Source organism: Martes martes (genome assembly GCF_963455335.1).
Source record: "Martes martes genome assembly, chromosome: 2".
In the NCBI taxonomy this organism is placed as follows: domain Eukaryota; kingdom Metazoa; phylum Chordata; class Mammalia; order Carnivora; family Mustelidae; genus Martes; species Martes martes.
The window spans coordinates 103296989-103320064 of record NC_137889.1 but is presented as its reverse complement, the minus strand read 5'-3'; the positions used below and the strand labels follow the sequence as shown (position 1 = coordinate 103320064).

The following is a 23076-nucleotide window of genomic DNA, read 5'->3' as shown; positions in this document are numbered from 1 at the left end:
AATTTTTGAGAGTAAATATTTAATATGTCAAATCACATTTTTACACAAGATAGATTTGTTGAGTATCTGGTATATGTTGGTTTTTGCTCTGGATGTCCAAGCTCTGTGATTTCCAAGCAAAGGAAAATCACAAATAGTGTAGGTATGTTTAAGAAACAAGAAAGCAGGGGCGCCTGGGTGGCTCAGTGGGTTAAAGCCACTGCCTTCGGCTCAGGTCATGATCCCAGGGTCCTGGGATCAAGCCCCGCATTGGGCTCTCTGCCTAATTGTGGTCTCTGTCTGTCAAGTAAATAAAATCTTAAAAAAAAAAAGAAAAGAAACAAGAAAGCCGGTGTCTCCTGAGCAGAATGAGCAAAGGGAAGAGATGGGAAATAAGGTGAGAAGTAGCAGAAAGTCAAATCATAAAGGGTCTCGCAATCTATTACAAGAACTTTGGTTTTTATTTTGAGTGAGATGGGAAGTCATCAGAGGATTTTGGCAAAAGGATATAATGGTCTGATGTAATTTTTTAAAGCCTGCTCTTTGAAAATAAAATCCAGGAGGGCGTGTTTGTTAATGTGACCTACCAGCTACTACAACAAAGCGACCCAAACTATAGCAACTCCAACAAGAGGGAATCTTATTTCTCTGTCTCATATAAAAGTGTGAGTTCCATGTGAGTTCCAGCTCCCTTCCACATGATCATTAAGAGGCTTACTTCTCTCCCATCCTGTTTCTCCACCACCCCCTCAGGGGCTGTTTTTATGTGCATGGTTAAAGTCAAGTTGTAAATTGTCCATGCCCAGGTTCACAGGAAAGGGACAGATGGAGAAGCTAAAAATTATCTTAAAATCTCTACTCTTAAAGGCCCTGACCCAGAAGTGGCATATACTCTTTCCTCTCCTTTTTCTTGGAGTCAGAGATGATTCCAGCGTGTTTGGCTTGAACAACTAGAAAGATGGACTTGCCATCTATAGAGACGGGAAAGACTGTCAGAAGAGCACGTCTGAAACCATGGGAGATAAATTGAAACTAAATTTTGGACACATTGAATTTGACATGGCTATTGGGGACTCCCAACTTGAGATATGACTGAAGCAGTCTTATGTATACACAAGTCTATGTGTGTACGTATGTATACACATAGACCTGAGGTGTGAGTTTGGGGAATTGTCAGCATATGAAAGTCATGAGACTGGACAAAGACATGAGCATAATGGTCAAGAAATAAGGAGTAACCAAAAGATACCAAAATGGAGCAGCCAGTTAGTTGACTGGGGGAGGGGGGGTGGTGCTTGGTAAGAACACAGAGTGCAGACAGCGGTTTCAGTCTCTTCTCAAAAGTGAAGGAAGTGTATCAAGATAGGAAGTAAGCAACAAATTTCTCCACATTCTGTGTAAATTGATACAGACATCTATGGAGAGATAAACATCTTTCCTGCTTACCAGAAATAAATATTTCTGGGGTATGGCATTGTATGTTACCTATAGGGAAAGAAAGTAGAATACAAAATATTACTAAAATCTTCATACAGTTTTTTTTTTGTATTATATAAACATTCTATAAAATGCAACAATGTTTTTAACTCAAGACTTGGCATAAGAAAAAATTTTAACCTATTCACCACTATTTTAAAACTTCTTGGATATAGCTGTCCAATATAATAATGTAGGGCTTGTTAATTCAATAGAGAAGAAAGTAATTTGAACAAATGAATCATTAACAATTTTGTTTAAATCTTGATACATTTCCTCTGTTATATCATTACAAATTGTTTATGTCAAGTAGCAGTGAATGGATCAAAAATTTAAACTGTAGTAGAACTTTATGGACATCCTGCATGAGGGGAAAAAGAAGATCTTATTTATAACGGCCACAAAATCTAAAATAAGATGATTGAATAACTAACCTTAACAAAAAATAAGGGCAACATATATGAAAAGAAAAATAAAACTTTAAAAAGAAATATAGAGGAACATGTGGTTTATAAGAAACACACCATTTCCTAGATTGGAACCTAAATACTATACAATCCTAAGTTTTTCCCAAATTAATTCCTAAATTTCATGTAATTCAAATCAGAATTTCAAAGGAATTCTTTTTCAGATAGAGCCACTAAAGTTTCTCAACTGAATCTCTCTAAAAATGCAAATGATAAATAGGCGTTGTTAACCATGAACTTAATTTTTTCAGTCTTTTCCATTTATTCAGTAAAACTAAGACCATCAGTATTTCTTGAGTGCAGCTTTGGTCACATACCATATGTTTGAAATATGGAATTCTGTTATCTTTCATTTCTAATTCAGTATTTTCAGTTTTAATTTCTTTTACATGGGAATGTTTTAAATAATGTTATATATGACTAATTTATTTCATTATATTGTGGCAAAAAACTAATTTCTGCATTTCTAAAATACATTGAAATTTTCTTTTTAGTGTCATAAATGAATATCTTTTTTTTAGAGTTCTTTGAACTTTTAAAATAATAATAAAAGTTTTAAAAGACAAATAAATCAACAGAAGAGAATAGAGAGCTTAGATATAGATCAACACAAATACAGCCAATGGATCCTTGACAGGAGAGCAAAGGCAAGTCAGTGGAGAAGTTTAGTCTTAGCAACTAATGATGCTAGAACAACTGGACTTCCACAAACAGAAAAACAAATCTTAACACAGACCTTCTATCTTCCAAAAGGATTAACTCAGTTGATCAAAAATCTAAATGTAGGGGCACTTGGGTGGCTCAGTTGGTTAAACGTCTGCCTTCTGCTCAGGTCATGATCCTGGGATCCTGGGATCAAGTCCCGTGTCTGGCTCTCTGCTCAGCAGGGAGCCTGCTTCTCCCTCTCCCCCCTGCCTTGTGCTCCCTCTCAAAGAATTTAAAAAAAAAAAAAAAAAATCTAAATGTAAAAGACAAAACTAAAAACCCTCAGAAGATAAAATAGAAAACCCAAGTGACTATGGTGACTTTTTAGATACAACATCAAAACCATGAAAGAAGAAATTGGTAAGTTGGACTCCATTTAAATTAAAAATATCTGCTCTGTGAAAGACAGTTAAGAAAATAAAAGGACAAGTCACAGACCAGAGGAAAAAATTCTGCAAAACACATATCTGATAAAGAGCTATTGTCCTAAATATGCGAAGAACTTTTAAAACTTGATGATAAAAAAGAAAGTAAATTAAAATAAATAAAATCTTTAAAAAAAAAAGTCAATTAAAAAACAGACAACAGTTCTGAGCAGACACCCCACCTAAGAAGATATATGTGTGACAAATAAGCATATGAAAAGATTCTCAGCATGGTATGTCATTAGAGAATTACAAAATACCACTGCACACCTATGGTATCTCAAAATGCCATGATGGCCAAAATCCCATGCACCACACTAAATGCTGGTGAGGAGGTGGAACAATAAGAATCCATTGTTTTAGGACGGCAACTGGGACAGTGGGTTTGAAAGAGAGTTTAGCAGTTTGTTACAAAACTGCCCACACTCTAGCTAGTCACATGCTCAGGGAGGCGCTGACATCAGCATCTGTCTCAGAAGGTGAATTGAACTGGTGCTGTGACTAAGCAAACACTGGGCTCCTCCAAGAATGAGCTTATCTTATGCAGTCATCCACCTCCTTAAGCTGATCATCTATCATTTTTGGAGGTTTTGCATCTTTTTAGTCTTTGGAAGCCATGGTATGCATGTAAATGTTTCTCTGGGGGTTGAGTTGGGAAAGCCTAGAGGAATAAAGAGAGCTCTCTCGGTCCCTATTTAGATGGATTTTATTTTTTGTTCAATATCTATGGCTGTGGTACAGTGCCAAAAAGAAATGAGTGATTTATTCAGCAGTAATTAGAAATGAGCTATTGAGCCGCAAAGACATGGATGGGCCTTAAGTGCACACTGTTCATTAAAAGAAGCCAAACTGAAAAGTGATTCCAACTATATGATATTCTGGAAAAGGCAAAACCAGGGAGATAGTAAAAAGATCAATGATTGCCAGTGGTCCAGAAGGGGTAAGGGAGGGAAGGACGAATAGGTCGAATACGGGGTTTTTAAGATAGTGAATGTATTCTGTATGATATCGTACTAAAGAACACATGTCATTGTACATTTGTCAAAACCTGTAGAGTGTACAATACAAACAATAAACCTGAACGCAGCCTGGAATGTATCAGTATTGGCCCATCACTGAAATGTGGTATTAATAATAGGGGAAATGGACAACATGAGGGAGACGGAGCATGACAAGGATATATAGGAACTCTGTACTCTCTGCTCAATTTTTCTATAAACCTAAAGTTGCTCTAAAAATAAAAATATTTATAAAAAAGTTTAGATATATGTATGTATTTACATATTTTTTTTTCTGAATAGAAAGTAGGTGTATTTTCAGCACTGGAATGAACCATCTTTGAGTACAAATATCCCAACAACACTTTATAGTACTTTGTACCTTGAATTCAATTCTAGTTTGATATTTATATTGCCATTCTGACATCTTTTTCTTTCATTTTCCTGATTTACCTTTGTCTACCCATTATTTTCAACTGTTCTGTTTCATCTTGTTTATATCATTTTTAATTGGAGAAAAATTTGTTTTAGGAAATGAAGGGGCACCTGGGTGGCTCAGTAGGTTAAGTGCCTGCCTTTGGCTCAGGTCATAATCCCAGGAGTCCCAGGATCAAGCCCTGTGTCAGGCTCCCTGTTCAGTGAGGAGTCTGCTTCTCCCTCTCCCTCTGCCCCTCACCCTGCTCATGCTCTCTCTCACTCTCTCTCTCTCAAATGAATAAAATTTAAAAAACAGTGAAGGTCATGTGTTCTTAATTCCCTATTAGCTTCCAATAGTTTCATGTATACTTCACATCAAATATGTACATGTTGTTCATTTTAGGGTTAAATTCTGTGCCTTTTCACTTTTCAAGTATTTGGAGCTTACTGTTTTAAAATGTTTCTACCAAATCAAGGTAGTTAACAGCTCTTTAAAACTGCTCTGAAATTATTTTTCTTTTCTCTAAAAAAATTAGGACAAAGTTGCCTTAGGAGCTAAGCCCTATAAAGAAGAAATTGAAGATCTCAAAACGAAGCTGGTGAAAATAGACCTAGAGAAGATGAAAAATGCTAAAGAGTTTGAAAAAGAGTATGTCAGAATTTCTTACCTTTTTCAGGTTGCTTACCATAGGGCTGAAATAGGTGTTGGGTTTTTTTTTGTATTATGGAAACCTTCTGTATTATTACATATTTGTTTTACCTGTAGTTGGGTATAAGTACTTATTTGAAATGTTTTAAAATCTGTGATTTTTTTCTGTCTTTTTCAGTTATTAGTTAGCATATCATGTTTTGAAAATGCCAAATAAATATTCATAATTTTCATTAAAAAAAAAAGAAAAGAGTATGTCTTTGCCTTAACTGAACATGACTTTAATAGCTTAAGTTTCGGGATCCCTGGTGGCTCAGTCAGTTAAGCATCTGCCTTCGGCTCAGGTCATGATCCCAGGGTCCTAAGATTGAGCCCCACAATGCTGAGCAAGGAGCCTGCTTCTCCCTTTTCCTCTGTCTGCTGCTCCCCCTGCTGTGCTCTCTTATTCTCTTGCTCTCTCTCTCTCTGTGTCAAATAAATAAATCTTTAAAAGGAAAAAAAGCTTAATTTTCCCATCTAAATTTTTTGCACTTTTTCCCATCTAAATTTTTTTGCATTAAGAAGTTAACTTTTTAAAATATATGGAAGTATTATTACTGCTTTTTTAAAAATAAGCATAGTTATGATCAATTACTAACACGCTATGTCTTTTGATGCTTCTTGCTGTCTTAAATAAACAGCATAAAAAATGGCCTTTTTATGCTTGAAAATGAATGTTAAGAACCTAAATATATGTGCATCTTTGTGTATTTAGCAGTTCGACTAAGATTTCTGTTGGTTCTCTTAATTTAACTTGTTCTTCCTATTGTATTTTTGTGTAAAATTGTATATCATTTTAAATTATGGTAACTGGTACCCAAAAAGCATGACTGACTTCTTTTTATTTATATATATGGTATATAATGGCATGCCTGAGATTCTTTATGATATAATAAAATGAACATTAAACAGAGTCAGATACAGTGAATTAGAAATATAATATTGCCACTTATTATATTACCTCACATATAAGCTGTTTAATCTCTCTGGTCTTTGTATTCATAATCAGTAAGGACAGGTTTGTATTAGATGATTTCTTAAGACTCCTTCTGACTCCTAATGCTTTTTGTTCTTCCTATAAATATTTAACGGTGATAGCAAATTTGCCCAAAAAGTAGCACTCTGAAGCTTCAGGCATTCTAACCAGCCTTCCATTGATAAGAATATTGGTTTTTTTTTTTTTTTTTTTTTTTAGGTCAAATTGTTTCATGATATTTTTTAATTTTTTTATTTTAATAAACATATAATGTATTTTTATCCCCAGGGGTACAGGTCTGTGAATCGTCTGGTTTACACATTTCACAGCACTCATCATAGCACATACCCTCCCCAATGTCCATTTCCCCACCACCCTCTCCCATCCCCCTTCCCCCCCGCAACCCTCAGTCTGTTTCTTGAGATTGAGTCTTTTATGGTTTGTCTCCCTCCCAATCCCATCTTTTCATTTTTTCTTTTCCTACCTCCCCCCAAACCCCCCCACCTTGCATCTCCACTTCCTCATATCAAAGAGATCATATGATAGTTATATTTCTCTGATTGACTTATTTCGCTAAGCATGATACCCTCTAGTTCCATCCACGTCGTCGCAAATGGCAAGATTTCATGTCTTTTGATGGCTGCATAGTATTCCATTGTGTATATATACCACTTCTTCTTTATCCATTCATCTGTTGATGGACATCTAGGCGCTTTCCACAGTTTGGCTATTGTGGACATTGCTGCTATAAACATTCGGGTGCACGTGCCCCTTCGGAGCACCACGTTTGTATCTTTAGGATATATACCCAGGAGTGCAATTGCTGGGTCGTAGGGTAGCTCTATTTTCAGTTTTTTGAGGAACCTCCACACTGTTTTCCAGAGTGGTTGCACCAGCTTGCATTCCCACCAACAGTGTAGGAGGGTTCCCCTCTCTCCGCATCCTCGCCAGCATCTGTCATTTCTTGACTTGTTAATTTTAGCCATTCTGACTGGTGTGAGGTGGTATCTCATTGTGGTTTTGATTTGTATTTCCCTGATGCCGAGTGATGTGGAGCATTTTTTCATGTGTCTGTTGGCCATCTGGATGTCTTCCTTGCAGAAATGTCTGTTCATGTCCTCTGCCCATTTCTTGACTGGATTATTTGTTCTTTGGGTATTGAGTTTGATAAGCTCTTTATAGATTTTGGATACGAGCCCTTTATCTGATATGTCGTTTGCAAATATCTTCTCCCATTCTGTCAGTTGTCTTTTGGTTTTGTTAACTGTTTCCTTTGCTGTGCAAAAGCTTTTGATCTTGATGAAATCCCAATAGTTCATTTTTGCCCTTCTGTCGCCTTTGGCGATGTTCCTAGGAAGAAGTTGCTGCGGTGGAGGTCAAAGAGGTTGCTGCCTGCATTCTCCTCAAGGATTTTGATAGATTCCTTTCGCACATTGAGGTCCTTCATCCACTTTGAGTCTATTTTCGTGTGTGGTGTAAGGAAATAGTCCAATTTCATTTTTCTGCATGTGGCTGTCCAATTTTCCCAGCACCATTTGTTGAAGAGGCTGTCTTTTTTCCATTGGATATTCTTTCCTGCTTTGTCGAAGATTAGTTGACCATAGAGTTGAGGGTCTATTTCTGGGCTCTCTATTCTGTTCCATTGGTCTATATGTCTGTTTTTGTGCCAGTACCATACTGTCTTGATGATGACAGCTTTGTAATAGAGCTTGAAGTCTGGAATTGTGATACCACCGACTTTGGCTTTCTTTTTCAATATTCCTTTGGCTATTCGAGGTCTTTTCTGGTTCCATATAAATTTTAGGATTATTTGTTCTATTTCTTTAAAAAAAATGGATGGGATTTTGATAGGGATTGCATTAAATGTGTAGATTGCTTTAGGTAAAATAGACATTTTCACAATATTTGTTCTTCCAATCCATGAGCATGGAATATTTTTCCATTTCTTTGTGTCTTCCTCAATTTCTTTCATGAGTACTTTATAGTTTTCTGAGTATAGATTCTTTGCCTCTTTGGTTAGATTTATTCCTAGGTATCTTATGGTTTTGGGTACGATTGTAAATGGGACTGACTCCTCAATTTCTCTTTCTTCTGTCTTGTTGTTAGTGTAAAGAAATGCGACTGATTTCTGTGCATTGACTTTATATCCTGACACTTTACTGAATTCCTGTATAAGTTCTAGCAGTTTTGGAGTGGAGCCTTTTGGGTTTTCCACATATAGTATCATATCATCTGCAAAGAGTGATAGTTTGACTTCTTCTTTGCCGATTTGGATGCCTTTAATTTCTTTTTGTTGTCTGATTGCTGAGGCTAGGACTTCTAGTACTATGTTGAACAGCAGTGGTGATAACGGACATCCCTGCCGTGTTCCTGACCTTAGCGGAAAAGCTTTCAGTTTTTCTCCATTGAGAATGATATTTGCGGTGGGTTTTTCATAGATGGCTTTGATAATGTTGAGGTATGTGCCTTCTATCCCTACACTTTGAAGAGTTTTAATCAGGAAGGGATGCTGCACTTTGTCAAACGCTTTTTCAGCATCTATTGAGAGTATCATATGGTTCTTACTCTTTCTTTTATTAATGTATTGTATCACATTGATGGATTTGCGGATGTTGAACCAACCTTGCAGCCCTGGAATAAATCCCACTTGGTCGTGGTGAATAATCCTTTTAATGTACTGTTGGATCCTATTGGCCAGTATTTTGGTGAGAATTTTCGCATCTGTGTTCATCAAGGATATTGGTCTGTAATTCTCTTTTTTGGTGGGATCCTTGTCTGGTTTTGGGATCAAGGTGATGCTGGCCTCATAGAATGAGTTTGGAAGTTTTCCTTCCATTTCTATTTTTTGGAACAGTTTCAGGAGAATAGGAATTAATTCTTCTTTAAATGTTTGGTAGAATTCCCCTGGGAAGCCGTCTGGTCCTGGACTTTTGTTTGTTTGGAGATTTTTGATGACTGTTTCAATCTCCTTACTGGTTATGGGTCTGTTCAGGTTATCTATTTCTTCCTGGTTCAGTTGTGGTAGTTTATACATCTCTAGAAATGTATCCATTTCTTCCAGGTTGTCAAATTTGTTGCCATAGAGTTGCTCGTAGTATGTTCTTATAATTGTTTGTATTTCTTTGGTGTTGGTTGTGATCTCTCCTCTTTCATTCATGATTTTATTTATTTGCGTCCTTTCTCTTTTCTTTTTGATAAGTCTGGCCAGGGGCTTATCAATCTTATTAATTCTTTCAAAGAACCAGCTCCTAGTTTTGTTGATTTGTTCTATTGTTTTTTTAGTTTCTATTTCATTGATTTCTGCTCTGATCTTTATGATTTCTCTTCTCCTGCTGGGTTTAGGCTTTCTTTGTTGTTCTCTCTCCAGCTCCTTTAGGTGTAGGGTTAGGTTGTGTATTTGAGACCTTTCTTGTTTCTTGAGAAAGGCTTGCACTGCTATATATTTTCCTCTCAGGACTGCCTTTGTTGTGTCCCACAGATTTTGAACTGTTGTGTTTTCATTATCATTTGTTTCCATGAATTTTTTCAATTCTTCTTTAATTTCCTGGTTGACCCATTCATTTTTTAGAAGGATGCTGTTTAGTCTCCATGTATTTGCGTTCTTTCCAAATTTCCTCTTGTGATTGAGTTCGAGCTTCAGAGCATTGTGGTCTGAAAATATGCAGGGAATGATCTCGATCTTTTGGTACTGATTGAGACCTGATTTATGACCCAGGATGTGGTCTATTCTGGAGAATGTTCCATGTGCACTAGAGAAGAATGTATATTCTGTTGCTTTGGGATGGAATGTTCTGAATATATCTGTGATGTCCATCTGGTCCAGTGTGTCATTTAAGGCCTTTATTTCCTTGTTGATCTTTTGCTTAGATGATCTGTCCATTTCAGTGAGGGGAGTGTTAAAGTCCCCTGCTATTATTGTATTACTGTCGATGTATTTCTTTGATTTTGTTATTAATTGGTTTATATAGTTGGCTGCTCCCATGTTAGGGGCATAGATATTTAAGATTGTTAGATCTTCTTGTTGGACAGACCCTTTGAGTATGATATAGTGTCCTTCCTCATCTCTTATTATAGTCTTTGGCTTAAAATCTAATTGATCTGATATAAGGATTGCCACCCCAGCTTTCTTCTGATGTCCATTAGCATGGTACATTGTTTTCCACCCCCTCACTTTAAATCTGGAGGTGTCTTCGGGTCTAAAATGAGTTTCTTGTAGGCAGCATATTGATGGGTTTTGTTTTTTTATCCATTCTGATACCCTGTGTCTTTTGATTGGGGCATTTAGCCCATTAACATTCAGGGTAACTATTGAGAGATATGAATTTAGTGCCATTGTATTGCCTGTAAGATGATTGTTACTGTATATTGTTTCTGTTTCTTTCTGATCTACTACTTTTAGGGTCTCTCTTTGCTTAGAGGACCCCTTTCAATATTTCCTGTAGAGCTGGTTTGGTGTTTGCAAATTCTTTCAGCTTTTGTTTGTCCTGGAAGCTCTTTATCTCTCCTTCTATTTTCAATGATAGCCTAGCCGGATATAGTATTCTTGGCTGCATGTTTTTCTCGTTTAGTGCTCTGAATATATCATGCCAGTTCTTTCTGGCCTGCCAGGTCTCTGTGGATAGGTCCGCTGCCAATCTAATGTTTTTACCCTTGTATGTTACAGACTTCTTTTCCCGGGCTGCTTTCAGGATTTTCTCTTTGTCGCTAAGACTTGTAAATTTTACTATCAGGTGACGAGGTGTGGACCTATTTTTATTGATTTTGAGGGGCGTTCTTAGCATCTCCTGGATTTTGATGTTTGTTCCCTTTGCCATATTAGGGAAATTCTCTCCAATAATTGTCTCCAATATACCTTCTGCTCCCCTCTCTCTTTCTTCTTCTTCTGGAATCCCAATTATTCTAATGTTGTGTCGTCTTATGGTGTCACTTATCTCTCGAATCCTCTCCTCGTGTTCCAGTAGTTGTTTGTCTCTCTTTTGCTCAGCTTCTTTATTCTCTGTCATTTGGTCTTCTATGTCACTAATTCTTTCTTCTGCCTCATTTATCCTGGCAGTGAGAGCTTCCATTTTTGATTGCACCTCATGAATAGCTTTTTTGATTTCAACTTGGTTAGATTTTAGTTCTTTTATTTCTCCAGAAAGGGCTTTTATCTCTCCGGAGAGGGTTTCTCTAATATCTTCTATGCCTTTTTCGAGCCCGGCTAGAACCTTGAGAATTGTCATTCTGAACTCTAGATCTGTCATGCTACCTATGTCTGTATTGATTAGGTCTCCAGCCTTCGGTACGGCCTCTTGTTCTTTTTTTTGAGGTGAGTTTTTCCGCCTTGTCATTTTGTCCAGGTAGGATTTGCTTTCTCCTGCTGTGGAATTCCGCTGTTCTTGGTGACTGAAGTTGGTTTTGGATGGTTTCTTGTTGATCTTCTGGGGGAGGGGCCTGTTGTAGTGATTCTCAAGTGTCTTTGCCGCAGGCGGAATTGCACCGCCCTTGCCAGGGGCCGGGCTAAGTAATCCGCTCGGGTTCGCTTTCTGGAGCTTTTGTTCCCTGAGCGCTTTCCGTAGAGTTCCGGAGGACGGGAATGAAGATGGCGGCCTCCCAATCTCTCGGCCCGAAGGAGCCGAGAGCTTGGGGTTCCGCTCCTCAGTGCGCTCTCAGAGCAAAGCGCCCAATAGCCCCGCCTCCCTGGCTTGCGGTCGCGCCTCGAGGAAAGCAGTCAATTGTTGGAGCTGGAGAAAAGCGCCGGGTCGCTTTTGTCTCCGCGGCCTCCGGCCGCGCTCCGAGTCCACCCAGCCTGCGACCGGCACAAGGTAACCCCGGGCTTAGAGCTCACTCCTCGGCTTTGTCGCTATAGCCGGCTTCCCCACTCTAATACCTGCGAGCTCTGCGGCACTCAGACACCCCCAGTCCTTCTGTGACCCCGCGGGTCCTGGGGTTATGCTGACCCCGCCTGGGTTTCCCCCCAGTTTAGCCTCTGGAGCGATGTCTCCCAGTGGAGCCGACTTTTAAAAGTCCCGGTTTTGTGCTCCGTCGCTCCGCCGCTTGCCGGGTGCCGGCCCCTCCCCCCGGGGTCTATCTTCCCGTCGCTTTGGATTCACTTCTCCGCAGGTCCTACCTTTCAGAAAGCGATCGATTTTCTGTTTCTGGGATTGTTGCTCTTCTTCTCTTCGATTTCCCGTTGGATTTATAGGTGTTCACAATGGTTAGATAAGCTATCTAGCTGATCTCCTGCTACCCGATGTCGTCTCAGCCTGCTACTTCTCCGCCATCTTGACTCCTCCCCCTCAAGAATATTGGTTTTAATGAAACTTATACCTATCAATTTCCTCATTATAAAAAAGCAATTTCAGGGGCACCTGGGTGATGCAGTCAGTTAAACATCCAACTCTTGGATTCAGCTCAGGTCATTATCTCAGGGTCCTGAGATCGAGTTCTGCATTCGGCTCCACACAGAGTCTATTTGAGTTTCTCTCTCCCTCTCCCTCTGGCTCTCTCTCTCTCAAATAAATAAATAAATCTTTTTTAAAAAGGCAATTTTACGTATAGAATAGGATCAGCAGATACTTTCAGAGTCTCTAAAAGCAGAAAATCTCGTGATTTAACACTGCTGATTAAAACTTAAGCCAACAATTCCTAAAATGTCACTTTCTACTAGGGAACAGTTAGCCGAATTTGACCTTCGTATCACATTAGACTAGAGCTGCAGCCAGGGTTTGCTTCCCTGACAGTGTTGAAATAGGTAAAAATTCTTTATTTACCGAAATATGTAAAAGTTCTTTTCACTTTAATGCTCTGGTAATTGTATCTGATTAACAGCTATTAGGCTTCCAGAAATTTAAAAAGAATTTTAAAAATTACTCCTGCAACCAAATAGAATACTTCCAATTTGATGGCATTAACCGCTGTAAAATACTTGATACCCTACTGCCACTTACGGGTTTTATGTCAATGTGATATATCTTATTAGAAAATAAGATATATCTTATTGATAGCAGTTCTGTTTATTCTTCCATCAAAAATTAGTTACAAAGCTTTTACATGTTTCTGTTGTTCTTTTTAGAATTACTTCTACAAAAGCCACTGTAGAATATCAAAAAGAAGTTATAAGGGTATTGAGAGAAAATCTGAGAAGAAATCAACAAGCCCAAGATACCTCAAGTAAGTAGAAATACTGATATTGCCAGAGTCTTTCCATCTTATTTCTCAGTATACTTAGACATTTTGAAGACCGTTTTATTTGTGATAGTCAAGAATAAACTGTTAACCACAAAGTTAGAAAATACTATTTTTGAAATGAATTTATTGGGATCATATTTATCCTATGATATCTCCTTAGTTTCCTGTAATCTCAACTATTTATCCATTATAGATTCTTAAAAAATAAGAATTTTACCTTTGCATTATCGGATCTTTACATGTGAGTGAAGATATCTTCAGTACTATAAAAGAATAATGTAACTATCAAGGTAAAAGTACCCTTTCCAATAAAAATACAAATATATTGTAATAGATTTTAACCATATGCACAGCAAAAATACAATCAGCACACGGTAGAAATAAGGAAAAAATATCCTACGTGTTCTTAGTACTGAAAATAGAGTTGATGCTTACTTGCAAAGGCATTCAAATTTATCTTAGATACAATTTTCAAGTCTAATGTCTAGTGTCTAATTTTCAAGTCTAATGATCAAATTTCTGCATGTGTATTCCTCAACCTGCACCTTTTTCCATATAACTGTCTCTTTGTTTCATTTGAAAAGAGAGGATACTGAACAGTACTTGGGACAGCTTTGTATAGTAAACGAGCAGTGAACTAAGTCAGGACCAGTCCTTCTCACTTGATAGCTTTATGAAATCAAGGGGATGATACCTGACCTTTATATATATAATATATATATAGATACATATATTTATGTATACCTATATATATAATACATATTTTATATATATGTATCAGATATATATGTGATATATATTTTTATATGTGTGATATATATAAAATATATTTTTACATATTTTGTATATATACATATATTTTTATTGTATATATATTATACACAGATATATTTTTACATGTATATATATTATATTACATGTATATATACACATATACATTTATATTTTTACATATTATGTATATATGTGTATATATTTTATATATATGTACGTGTGCATATATTTTTTTACATATTATATTGTATATATGTATATATATGTAAATATATATATTATAATACATATATACATGTATTCTAAGGATCAAACTGAAAGTTGTGTGTAAAAGCACACTGAAAATTCTGAATGTCAATCCAACATAAGGTAATACTTGTGTGTATTATTATCCACACATTTAAAAAAGAAATGAGATAGTTTTAAAGATGTTGTCTCATACAGGTTTGGCCTGAACTTCTCTAGTGTCTGTTGCTGGAGAAGTTCACCCCTACCTGGAAAACTTTAAGGGACATAACTAGAAACAAGCATGATTTGTTGTAATTACTCTTGATTTGTTTCTTTCCCAGGTACATATTATATCTGAACTCAGAGTAATTCAAAAGAAAATGGACATTGAGTATCTTCCCCCCACAGACCTCACCCTCTTTTGTAAATTGTCATTTAAGCAGTGGCTTGCTCTACTCTGTAAGCGCCTCACATTTTTAGGCATTTTTACCTAAAATTTACAAAACATGTCCTCACCTTATTTTCACACATACAGTGTAGAATACTTAATAATATATGCTTTTGTATCATTCTGAATTTTATTTAGTTACAACTATGTCTTGAGAACTTAGAGCACACTGAATGACTGGTGGTGGACCCCACACACACATTCTGTGCTATAAGAAGCCCTCCGGGGTGTCCACTGATGCAGAGGAGAGAGCAGGGAAGGACAACACTAATGGGGGGGTGGGGCAGGGAGATAATGATAATGATAATGATGCCCTATTGGTGTATTTGCCCCCTCACAGTTGTGTCAGAATGTACCGACTCTCAGCCTTCAAATAAACCCTTAACTTGTGGAGGTGGTAGTGGCATCGTACAGAGCACAAAAGCTCTTATTTTAAAAAGTGAATATATACGGCTAGAAAAAGAAGTCTCAAAGTTAAAGCAGCAAAACGAACAGCTAATAAAGCAAAAGAATGAACTATTAAGGTAAGATATGCTTACGTGATATTGAAATCATGCATCTGGCTACTACATGTGGGGAGCTTGGTGCATACACCTCCATACAAGTTTTTGCAGTTGGCAACCCTCCATGCATACGGGGAAGTAACTTTTAGAATATATGTAATAAATGTTTTTTAAAAGGAATAAGACTGTAGTACCCCCATTCCAGATGTTTGCTATCTGTCAATTGACCTATTTTTGACAAAGCCAGAAACAGGAAGTAAACAAAGATCTTTAAGGGGCAACTTAAATAGACCACAAGTCTGCATACCCAAGTCAAAGGAGAATTCCGTAAGTCCATTTTTTTTTTTAATTTATTTATTTGACAGAGAGAGATATCACAAGTAGGCAGAGAGGCAGGCAGAGAGAGGGGGAGGGGGAAGCAGGCTCCCTGCGAAGCAGAGAGCCCCACGTGAGGCTGATGTGATCCCAGGACCTGGGATCATGACCTGAGCCAAAGGCAGAGGTTTTAACCCACTGAGCCACCCAGGTGCCCCCCGTAAGTCCATTATTATTGTAGCCTATTTTCTTTTTATTTTATAAACAATTCTAACAAATTTAATATTTGGCTTTTATCAACAATTAGAATCTTGTGCCAAGCACTTCACTAATGATACAATAGAAGAACAGTAGGCAGTAAACAAATAACTGTACAACTAATTTTTTGCAATGAGTGCTATTAAACAGCAAGAACAGAAAACCACAACTAGGACCTTATCTAGATGTAGGGAGGCGTGATGGTGAAGAAACTGATAAAAGAGTAGCTGTGGAAAAGGGCAAGAGTTAGGCCAGATGAAAGGAGAGACTGGAAAGCCTTCTAGGCAGAGGGCAACATGTGCACAGGCTTTTGGTCACAAAAAATAACCAGTTGGTGGAACTGAAAGACACAGAATGTGGCCAGGGAATAGAGAACGAATGTACCAGGTGAATAAATGCAGGAATTGTACAGACTTATATTCTCTCTCTTCTCTCTCTCTCTTTTTCTCCTATATTCAAGCAATAATCATCATCTTTCCAATGAGGTCAAAACATGGAAGGAGAGAATCCTTAAGAGAGAGACTCAAAGAGAAGTTAGTTGTGAGAATTCTCCACAGTCTCCTAAAGTGACTAGAACACCTTCCAAAAAGAGACCACGTACACCTTCTCAATGCAAGGAATGGAATTTACAAGATCCTGTGCCAAGGGAATCACCAAAGTCTTGGTTTTTTGACAGCCGATCAAAGTCTTTACCAACGCCTCATCCAATTCGCTATTTTGATAACTCCGGTTTAGGCCTTTGCCCAGGTAGGTAAATATACTGGTTCTTTGGAAATCAGGGGATAACTGTCAGAACTTATCTTTAATTTGTAGCCCCGAAGGGCAAGGTTAGACAGGATATAGTTGAGCAAGCTACAGTGCACAGACTTCATTTGGCATTGCTGTTGTGAGAAAGTTTCTCCAAAGCACAGCACTGATGTCCATCATTTTTTACCCCAAATTCAGTCTTTATTCTACCTCTTAAACCTTCAACTTTTCCCTAAGATATTAGCAACTCTATTAAAAACATGAAGACACTACCCTATAAACAAAACTTTCACTGAAGAAGCCTTTCTTATCAATGCAGTGGGCCAGTATTTCCAATAGCATTATTTTCATTTTACACAAGCGAGATCATAGACTTGTTTCATTTACTTATTAATTAATTCATCCAATCAGCAAAAAATTTTGGTCTCCAACTATGTGTCAGAGATGAGACCCTGATGGTACATTGATAAGCTAAGCCAGACACAGTCCCCACCCTATGGAAGCTTACAGTCCTGCTAAGAGATACAGTAACCAAGTAATCAAAAATAAAAATGAAAATAGGTAAAATTCTAGAGTGTAAAAGGCTATGAGGCATATAATGGGCTTTTGTTTCAGGAATAGTAAGGAAGTCTTCCTTGAAGAAGGACGCTGCGATCTAAAAGGTTAATGTGAGTGAGCTTAACAAAGAGAGGAGGGAGATGTATTTCAGGCAGATAGAACAGTGACACCCCCAGGGTAGGATGGACTGTAACCAGGGCCAGGGCTGGAAGAAAGCAAGCTGGCCAGAGCACAGTGAACCCAAGCTGCTGGGAGTGGAGGCAGTGAAGCCAAACAGAAGAAGAGCCAGGTGTGTGGGAATTTGTCGATTGTATAAAGGAATTTTTACTTTTTCCTGAAAGCATATAGACAAAGACTTTGAAAGATTTTAAACAACATGATGGGGTGAATCATAATGAGTTATAAATTTTGAACACAGCACCTTAGCTCTATGGTGACCAACAAATAATAGGAGCAAGAGTTGATGACAGTTGTCCAAGCAAGAGGTGTGATAGTAGCGGGGACTTGAGCAGGTTCAAGGGAGATGGAGAGAAATGGATGGATGGGAGAGATTTGGGAGTAAAATCAGCAGTGCTAGGCTCCTGACTGGTCGGAAGGAGGCAGTGTCAAGGGTCACCCCCACCTCAGTCCAGGTGCCAGACACAGAGGGGTGGATGGAGGATTGGCAGAGTGCCCCTGTCATACTATGGTGCCCCGAAAAACTGAGAAATTTTTAATCACCTTTTGATTTTATCTAATAGTGCCAGGGACATAGACTGATACGAATTAATTCAACTGCAAATAAAAATGCTTGAGTCTTTTTATCAATATATGCATCACTCTGGTACTGTTTTTAACTGAAGTAAATAAAAGAGTAAGCTGGAAGAATATATGAATCAAAAACTGACCAATTCAGGGGTGCCTGGGTGACTCAGTTGAGCGTCTGCCTTCAGCGCAGATCATGGTCCAAGTCCTAGAATCAAAGCCCACATCAGGCTCCCTGCTGAGCAGAGAGCCTGCTTCTCCCTCTCTCTCTGCCTTCTGCTCCCCCTGCTTGTGCTCACTCTCTCTCTCTCTCTCTCTGTCAAATAAATAAAATCTTAAAAAAAATTTTTTTTTCAGAATTAAAGGACATAGTCCCAGCCTGAATTAGTAAAATACCATTCAAAAAGAATTTTAATGTTAGTTTTTAATTTGAATTATAAAAAGATAAATTTTCTCAACAACTTGAGATAATTGCAAAGACCAGGTATGTGAGATTTATTTTAATTAATCATTTGAAAATGAATATTGCTTATAAACATAAATACAGTTGAAGTGCTTTTTAAAGCCTCAGACTGTTCAAAGAATGACTAAATATTCTCCAAACTATATACTATTTGCTTAGCACAGATTTTTTTTTTTTTTCCTAAAATTAGGGCCAAGGAAAATTAGACTCGATCTGTGTTTGATTCACTTTGAATCTCAAACTGATCAATTTCAAGTGACACTTTATTACTTCTTGGCTTTATATACAAAACGGATTAGGGTTAGGGTTATAACAGTTCTATCAGAGTTGATTTTATGAGAAAATAGACAGTAAACTTCTCCACCTCAGATGAAGTGAAATACACCTTTTTAATGACCAAACATGAGGACATTAATGACCATACTGTCATTTTTCATGCTTTATATCTCTAGTATCTTAAAATCGTTTCCATTTCCAGTTGTATTCAAATTGTGTGTGTGTGTGTGTGTGTGTGTGTGTGTGTGTGTGTGTGTGTGTGTGGTTTTTAGTAAGATTACTTTTGGGTTTTCTTGTCTTTTCTCAGAAGAACAAACTGCTGGAGCAGAGAGTGTGGGTCCTCAGCCAGCTCCGTGGCACACCTCCTCAGGAAAAGATGCACCCGAGTGCAGGACACAGTAGACTCCTTTCCTGTTGCTTTTCTGGGACGCCAGCATTCCCTGCTTGGACATGACTGTTTATTCCTTCATGTGTCTGTCCCTGGCAATGTTGTCACAGCCCAACTTAATCTCAATTCAGTTTTCTTTTTGCCACTTGAAATCGAAGATGAAGGAATAGAGATTAATGCCTTCCAGTAATTTAGAATGGTGATGGCAATATCTTCTTGAATGTGGTAATACTTTAGAAGTTGAATTGTTTTATTTATTTATATATTTTGTAAAGAATAAAATTATTGAAGGAATGTTCCAGTCTTTCCATGTATACATAAAATGTATTCATTTTTATTAATGTAATGTTATCCACATATGACTTAGATAATTCCAAGGTATAATGCATACATTAAAGCGTCATTTAATTAACAGAATTATAAGCTCCTTTTTAAGTACCTTGAACATTCAATAAATGTTTAATTAGTGGTTCTGAATCACAATTCTCTGTAATGGTAATTAACGGTTTCTTGGTGGGGTACTCAGAGTATATTGGCCTCTACTTGTTTGTTGAATTTTTCAGAATCTCAGAATTTTGCTATGAGAATCTATACATGCTTTCTGGATTTAAGTGGCTAAGGGATAGCAAAGTGCTATAACCTTTTCATTTTCTAGGCTAATCTTTCTTTTGCTATAATAAATACAAAAATTCTCTCTCGATTTTCTGTCACCCACTAGCCCCCTAGACAAGCACTCTAAATTGGTTGGTTTGTTACCAGATTTTGTACTCTACTGCATTTTACTCCCAGCTGGAAGAACTTCATGGACCGTTTAGTCTACCCTTTTATTTCAGACATGAGGAAACAGCACCAGAGTTTCTATCAAAGTAGAAAGTCTTCTAAACCCAGAGTCCCCACAGATATATAAAGCATCTATGGATGGGCTTCATGCAGTCTGTAAAACCTTGGGAATTTTATGTTAATTTGATAATTTTGTCATTTTTCTAGGATACTTGGATCCATACTTTTATCTTGTTATTAAAGGGATCTGTCACCCTACAGGAGGTTAAGAACTGTGGTTTTAGGGAGGTTTTATAATATTACTTTTATATCATATGACTTTGAAAAACCACATAAAACAGCAAGTTGCATAAGGTTTAGAACAGAGTTAGTGATTTAAACTCATTCTTGGCTCTTTAGTAAGATTCATTCAAAGGAAGAGATTATGAAGTACATCATAGCTATTATTTTACAATCTATGGATGGATATTTTTCCTTAATATACTATCATAGAAATTCAACAGGGTTAAGGGGAAGGTGTCCTTCCTTTAATTCTCTCCCCCAAGCCTGCCTGTCCCTTCAGAGTCTTGTTTCTCCTTTTCTCTCTTCCCCAAATAAGATACTATAACAGAGCTATAGATGTGATTCTTTACCATGTCTGCCCCTCCGCTGAATAAAAGTAACTCAAAGTAGTAATTTCACCTGAATAATAAAACTAAGGCCATTAAAAGTATAATCAGTCATCAGGTATCCGTCCAGTCCGTAAAATGTCGCTTAACTCTAGAATTTGGATGTCCATATTCTTCCTCAGATTTGGGAAGTTTGGGGCCATTATTTCTTCAAATAAGTTTTTTGTCCTTTTTTCTCTACTAGATGCATACCAATGTATGTATCTCTACATAATGCATACATTGGTCCATTTGCTGATGTCCCATAAGTACCTCAGTCTTTCTCCACTTTTCTTTCTGCTTTTTTTTTTTTTTTTACTTTCTTCCCTTCTCCTTTGATTCTTTCTGCTCCTTGATCAGGTCTGCTATTGAACCCCTCTAATAAATTTTTTTAATTCAGTCACTGTATTCTTCAGGTCCAGAATTTGTTTAGTTCTTCCTGATAGTTTTTTTCTTTGTTAATAATTTTGTTCATACCTCATTTTCCTGATTTCATTTAGTTGCCTATTTACATTCTCTTATAGATTATTGAGTTTCTTAAAAACCATCATTCTGAATTCTTCGGTAACTCATAGATCACTGTTTCTTTGGAGTTGATTTTGGAAATTTATTTTGTCCTTTAGGTCACGTTTCGTGTGTGTGTGTGTGTGTGTGTGTGTGTGCACGCACACCTTCTGAGTTTTTGCGGAGTTTTATGCATTTGGAAAAGCAGCCACCTATTCTAGTCTACAGCAATTCTGGAGCTCTCTGAAACCTTTTTAGGGTGTGTGACTTCTGGGCTGTGAGTGTAATTTGCCAATTAGAGATGTTTACTAATTTCTCTTCTAGGAGCTGGATCTCTTGCCCCCTCTGGTGTCTGTCTGCAGTACAGCATGTTCTTGCAGTAAGAGGCCACCCTGCTCCTTGCTTCTCACTGGCCCCCAGGAATCCAAAGTCTTTCAGCTCCCATTAGCACCCCAAGTAGGCAAGACAAATATCAGTCTTTGACAGCCCTCCAAAAAGTTGGAACACCAAGAACATACTCCACTCTTCTCGCTCTCTCCCAACTGTGATGAACCACTCCAGCCTCCATCTGGGGCACTATAAGCCCTCTAGTGCCAACTATTGCCAGTTCCATCAGCACTCCAAGTCAGGCAAGACAGAAACCCTTGCGCTGCCATAGAAAAGCCCAGAACTCTGGGTTAGTTTTCCACCTTTCTCTTTCCCCCTACTCTCCTGGAGAAACCAGGAGCCAGAGGCGGAGCTTTGATGGCTTGGGCAAAGGGTGGGGTGGGTGGAACCAGAGGTAAAGGGAAATGACCTATCTTGCCCATTTCAATGCAGCTGTTCTCAGCTCTCCCCTGACCTGGGGTACTGCAACTTCTTAACTGACTTGAATTCCCATAAAGCTATTTTAGTCTGTATATTGTTTTAAGTTGGTGTTTCTGTGAGAGGAATAGAGGTAGAGCTTTCTAGTCCTCTGTGTTGTCAACATCTCCCTCAGAATGTTGCTTAACTCTTATGACCTGGGTTTCGATATCGTGATAAATGGCTGTGAAAGTCAACAATGAAACATGCAAAAATGTTAAAAAACAGTAATATAGTCAGCCACTAAAATGGTCTGAAAAGTAAAGTCAAGACCAAAGAAGACAAATAGATTATTATTCGCAGGAAACATTTTCTGGAAAGCCTGACAAAATTATATCCAGGAAACCTAGTAAAGCCTACCATTCATACTCAGCAAATACTTAACTGCTGCTTACTGTGTGCCAGTCACTGATCTAGGCACCAAAAGTTACTGCCTTTGAGAACATATTTAGTTGGAAAACAAACATCTCATAATATGTGCTGACTGCGACATAAGGATGAAAAAAATATGGTCCCTAACCTTGAAGAAATTTAGTCCATGGAAAATACACATGGGTAAGAAAATTTTTGCAACACCATGTTACTTAGTCTGTCAGAGAGTTGGCATTATTGTTGGAAATCAGGACAAAGGGAGGCTCAGGAAAGCTGCACCAAGAAAGAAGTGTTAGACTTGGCCTTGATTAGAGAATCCTCATATCCTTAAAAAATGTATTCTAAAACCCTCAAAAGTTGAAGACATTGTTACTAAAGCAAGGAGCACAGTTGAGTATGATTAGAGATCATTAGACTCCGTTAGAAGCTACCCTGGGCAATGAGAGACGGTCTTACCAAAGACTTTATGTGCATATGCTTATATATGCAGAAATTAAATCAGAGATTTTTTTCAATCCATTTTTGCCATCCACTGTAATTGAATTAGAGTCATCATTAACACTTAAATACAAATGTAACAAATGGTGTGCTGGTAGTTGTGAATGCCTAGTCCTTTCTCTTCACATGCCTGAGTCAGGTGCTATGTTTACCTTCTTTACAGATTAAAAAAAAAAAACTGGAAGAGTTAAATGATTTACTGAGCTAGTGAAGAATGGGGGGCTTATCTTACTGCACAGCCTTTCTTCTGAACCACCATGACTGTTATGAGTATACTTTGCTCCAAAGACAAAAAACTTGGGGGAAAATGTAATCCAAAGAAGTTACTTTTTCTCTCACGCAAAATCCCAGCGGGGGGTGTGCCTGAGTGGTTCAGTGGATTAAGCCTCTGCCTTCAGGTCAGGTCATGGTCCCAGAGTCCTGGGACCC

At 37.8% G+C, this 23076-nt stretch overlaps 1 protein-coding gene across 1 annotated transcript in view; it reads left to right on the top strand.

Moving 5' to 3' along the window:
* CENPE (centromere protein E) overlaps positions 1 to 19484 on the top strand; it is an 83335-nt gene extending 63851 nt beyond the window's left edge. Inside the window, exons 46-50 of the mRNA XM_080796429.1 lie at positions 5004 to 5116; positions 13186 to 13283; positions 15092 to 15275; positions 16288 to 16574; positions 18923 to 19484. Of these exons, the coding sequence (XP_080652555.1) occupies positions 5004 to 5116; positions 13186 to 13283; positions 15092 to 15275; positions 16288 to 16574; positions 18923 to 19017 (777 nt within the window). The 3' untranslated portion in view covers positions 19018 to 19484. The remainder of the gene's footprint in view (positions 1 to 5003; positions 5117 to 13185; positions 13284 to 15091; positions 15276 to 16287; positions 16575 to 18922) is intronic.
* Positions 19485 to 23076: the final 3592 nt, after the last annotated feature.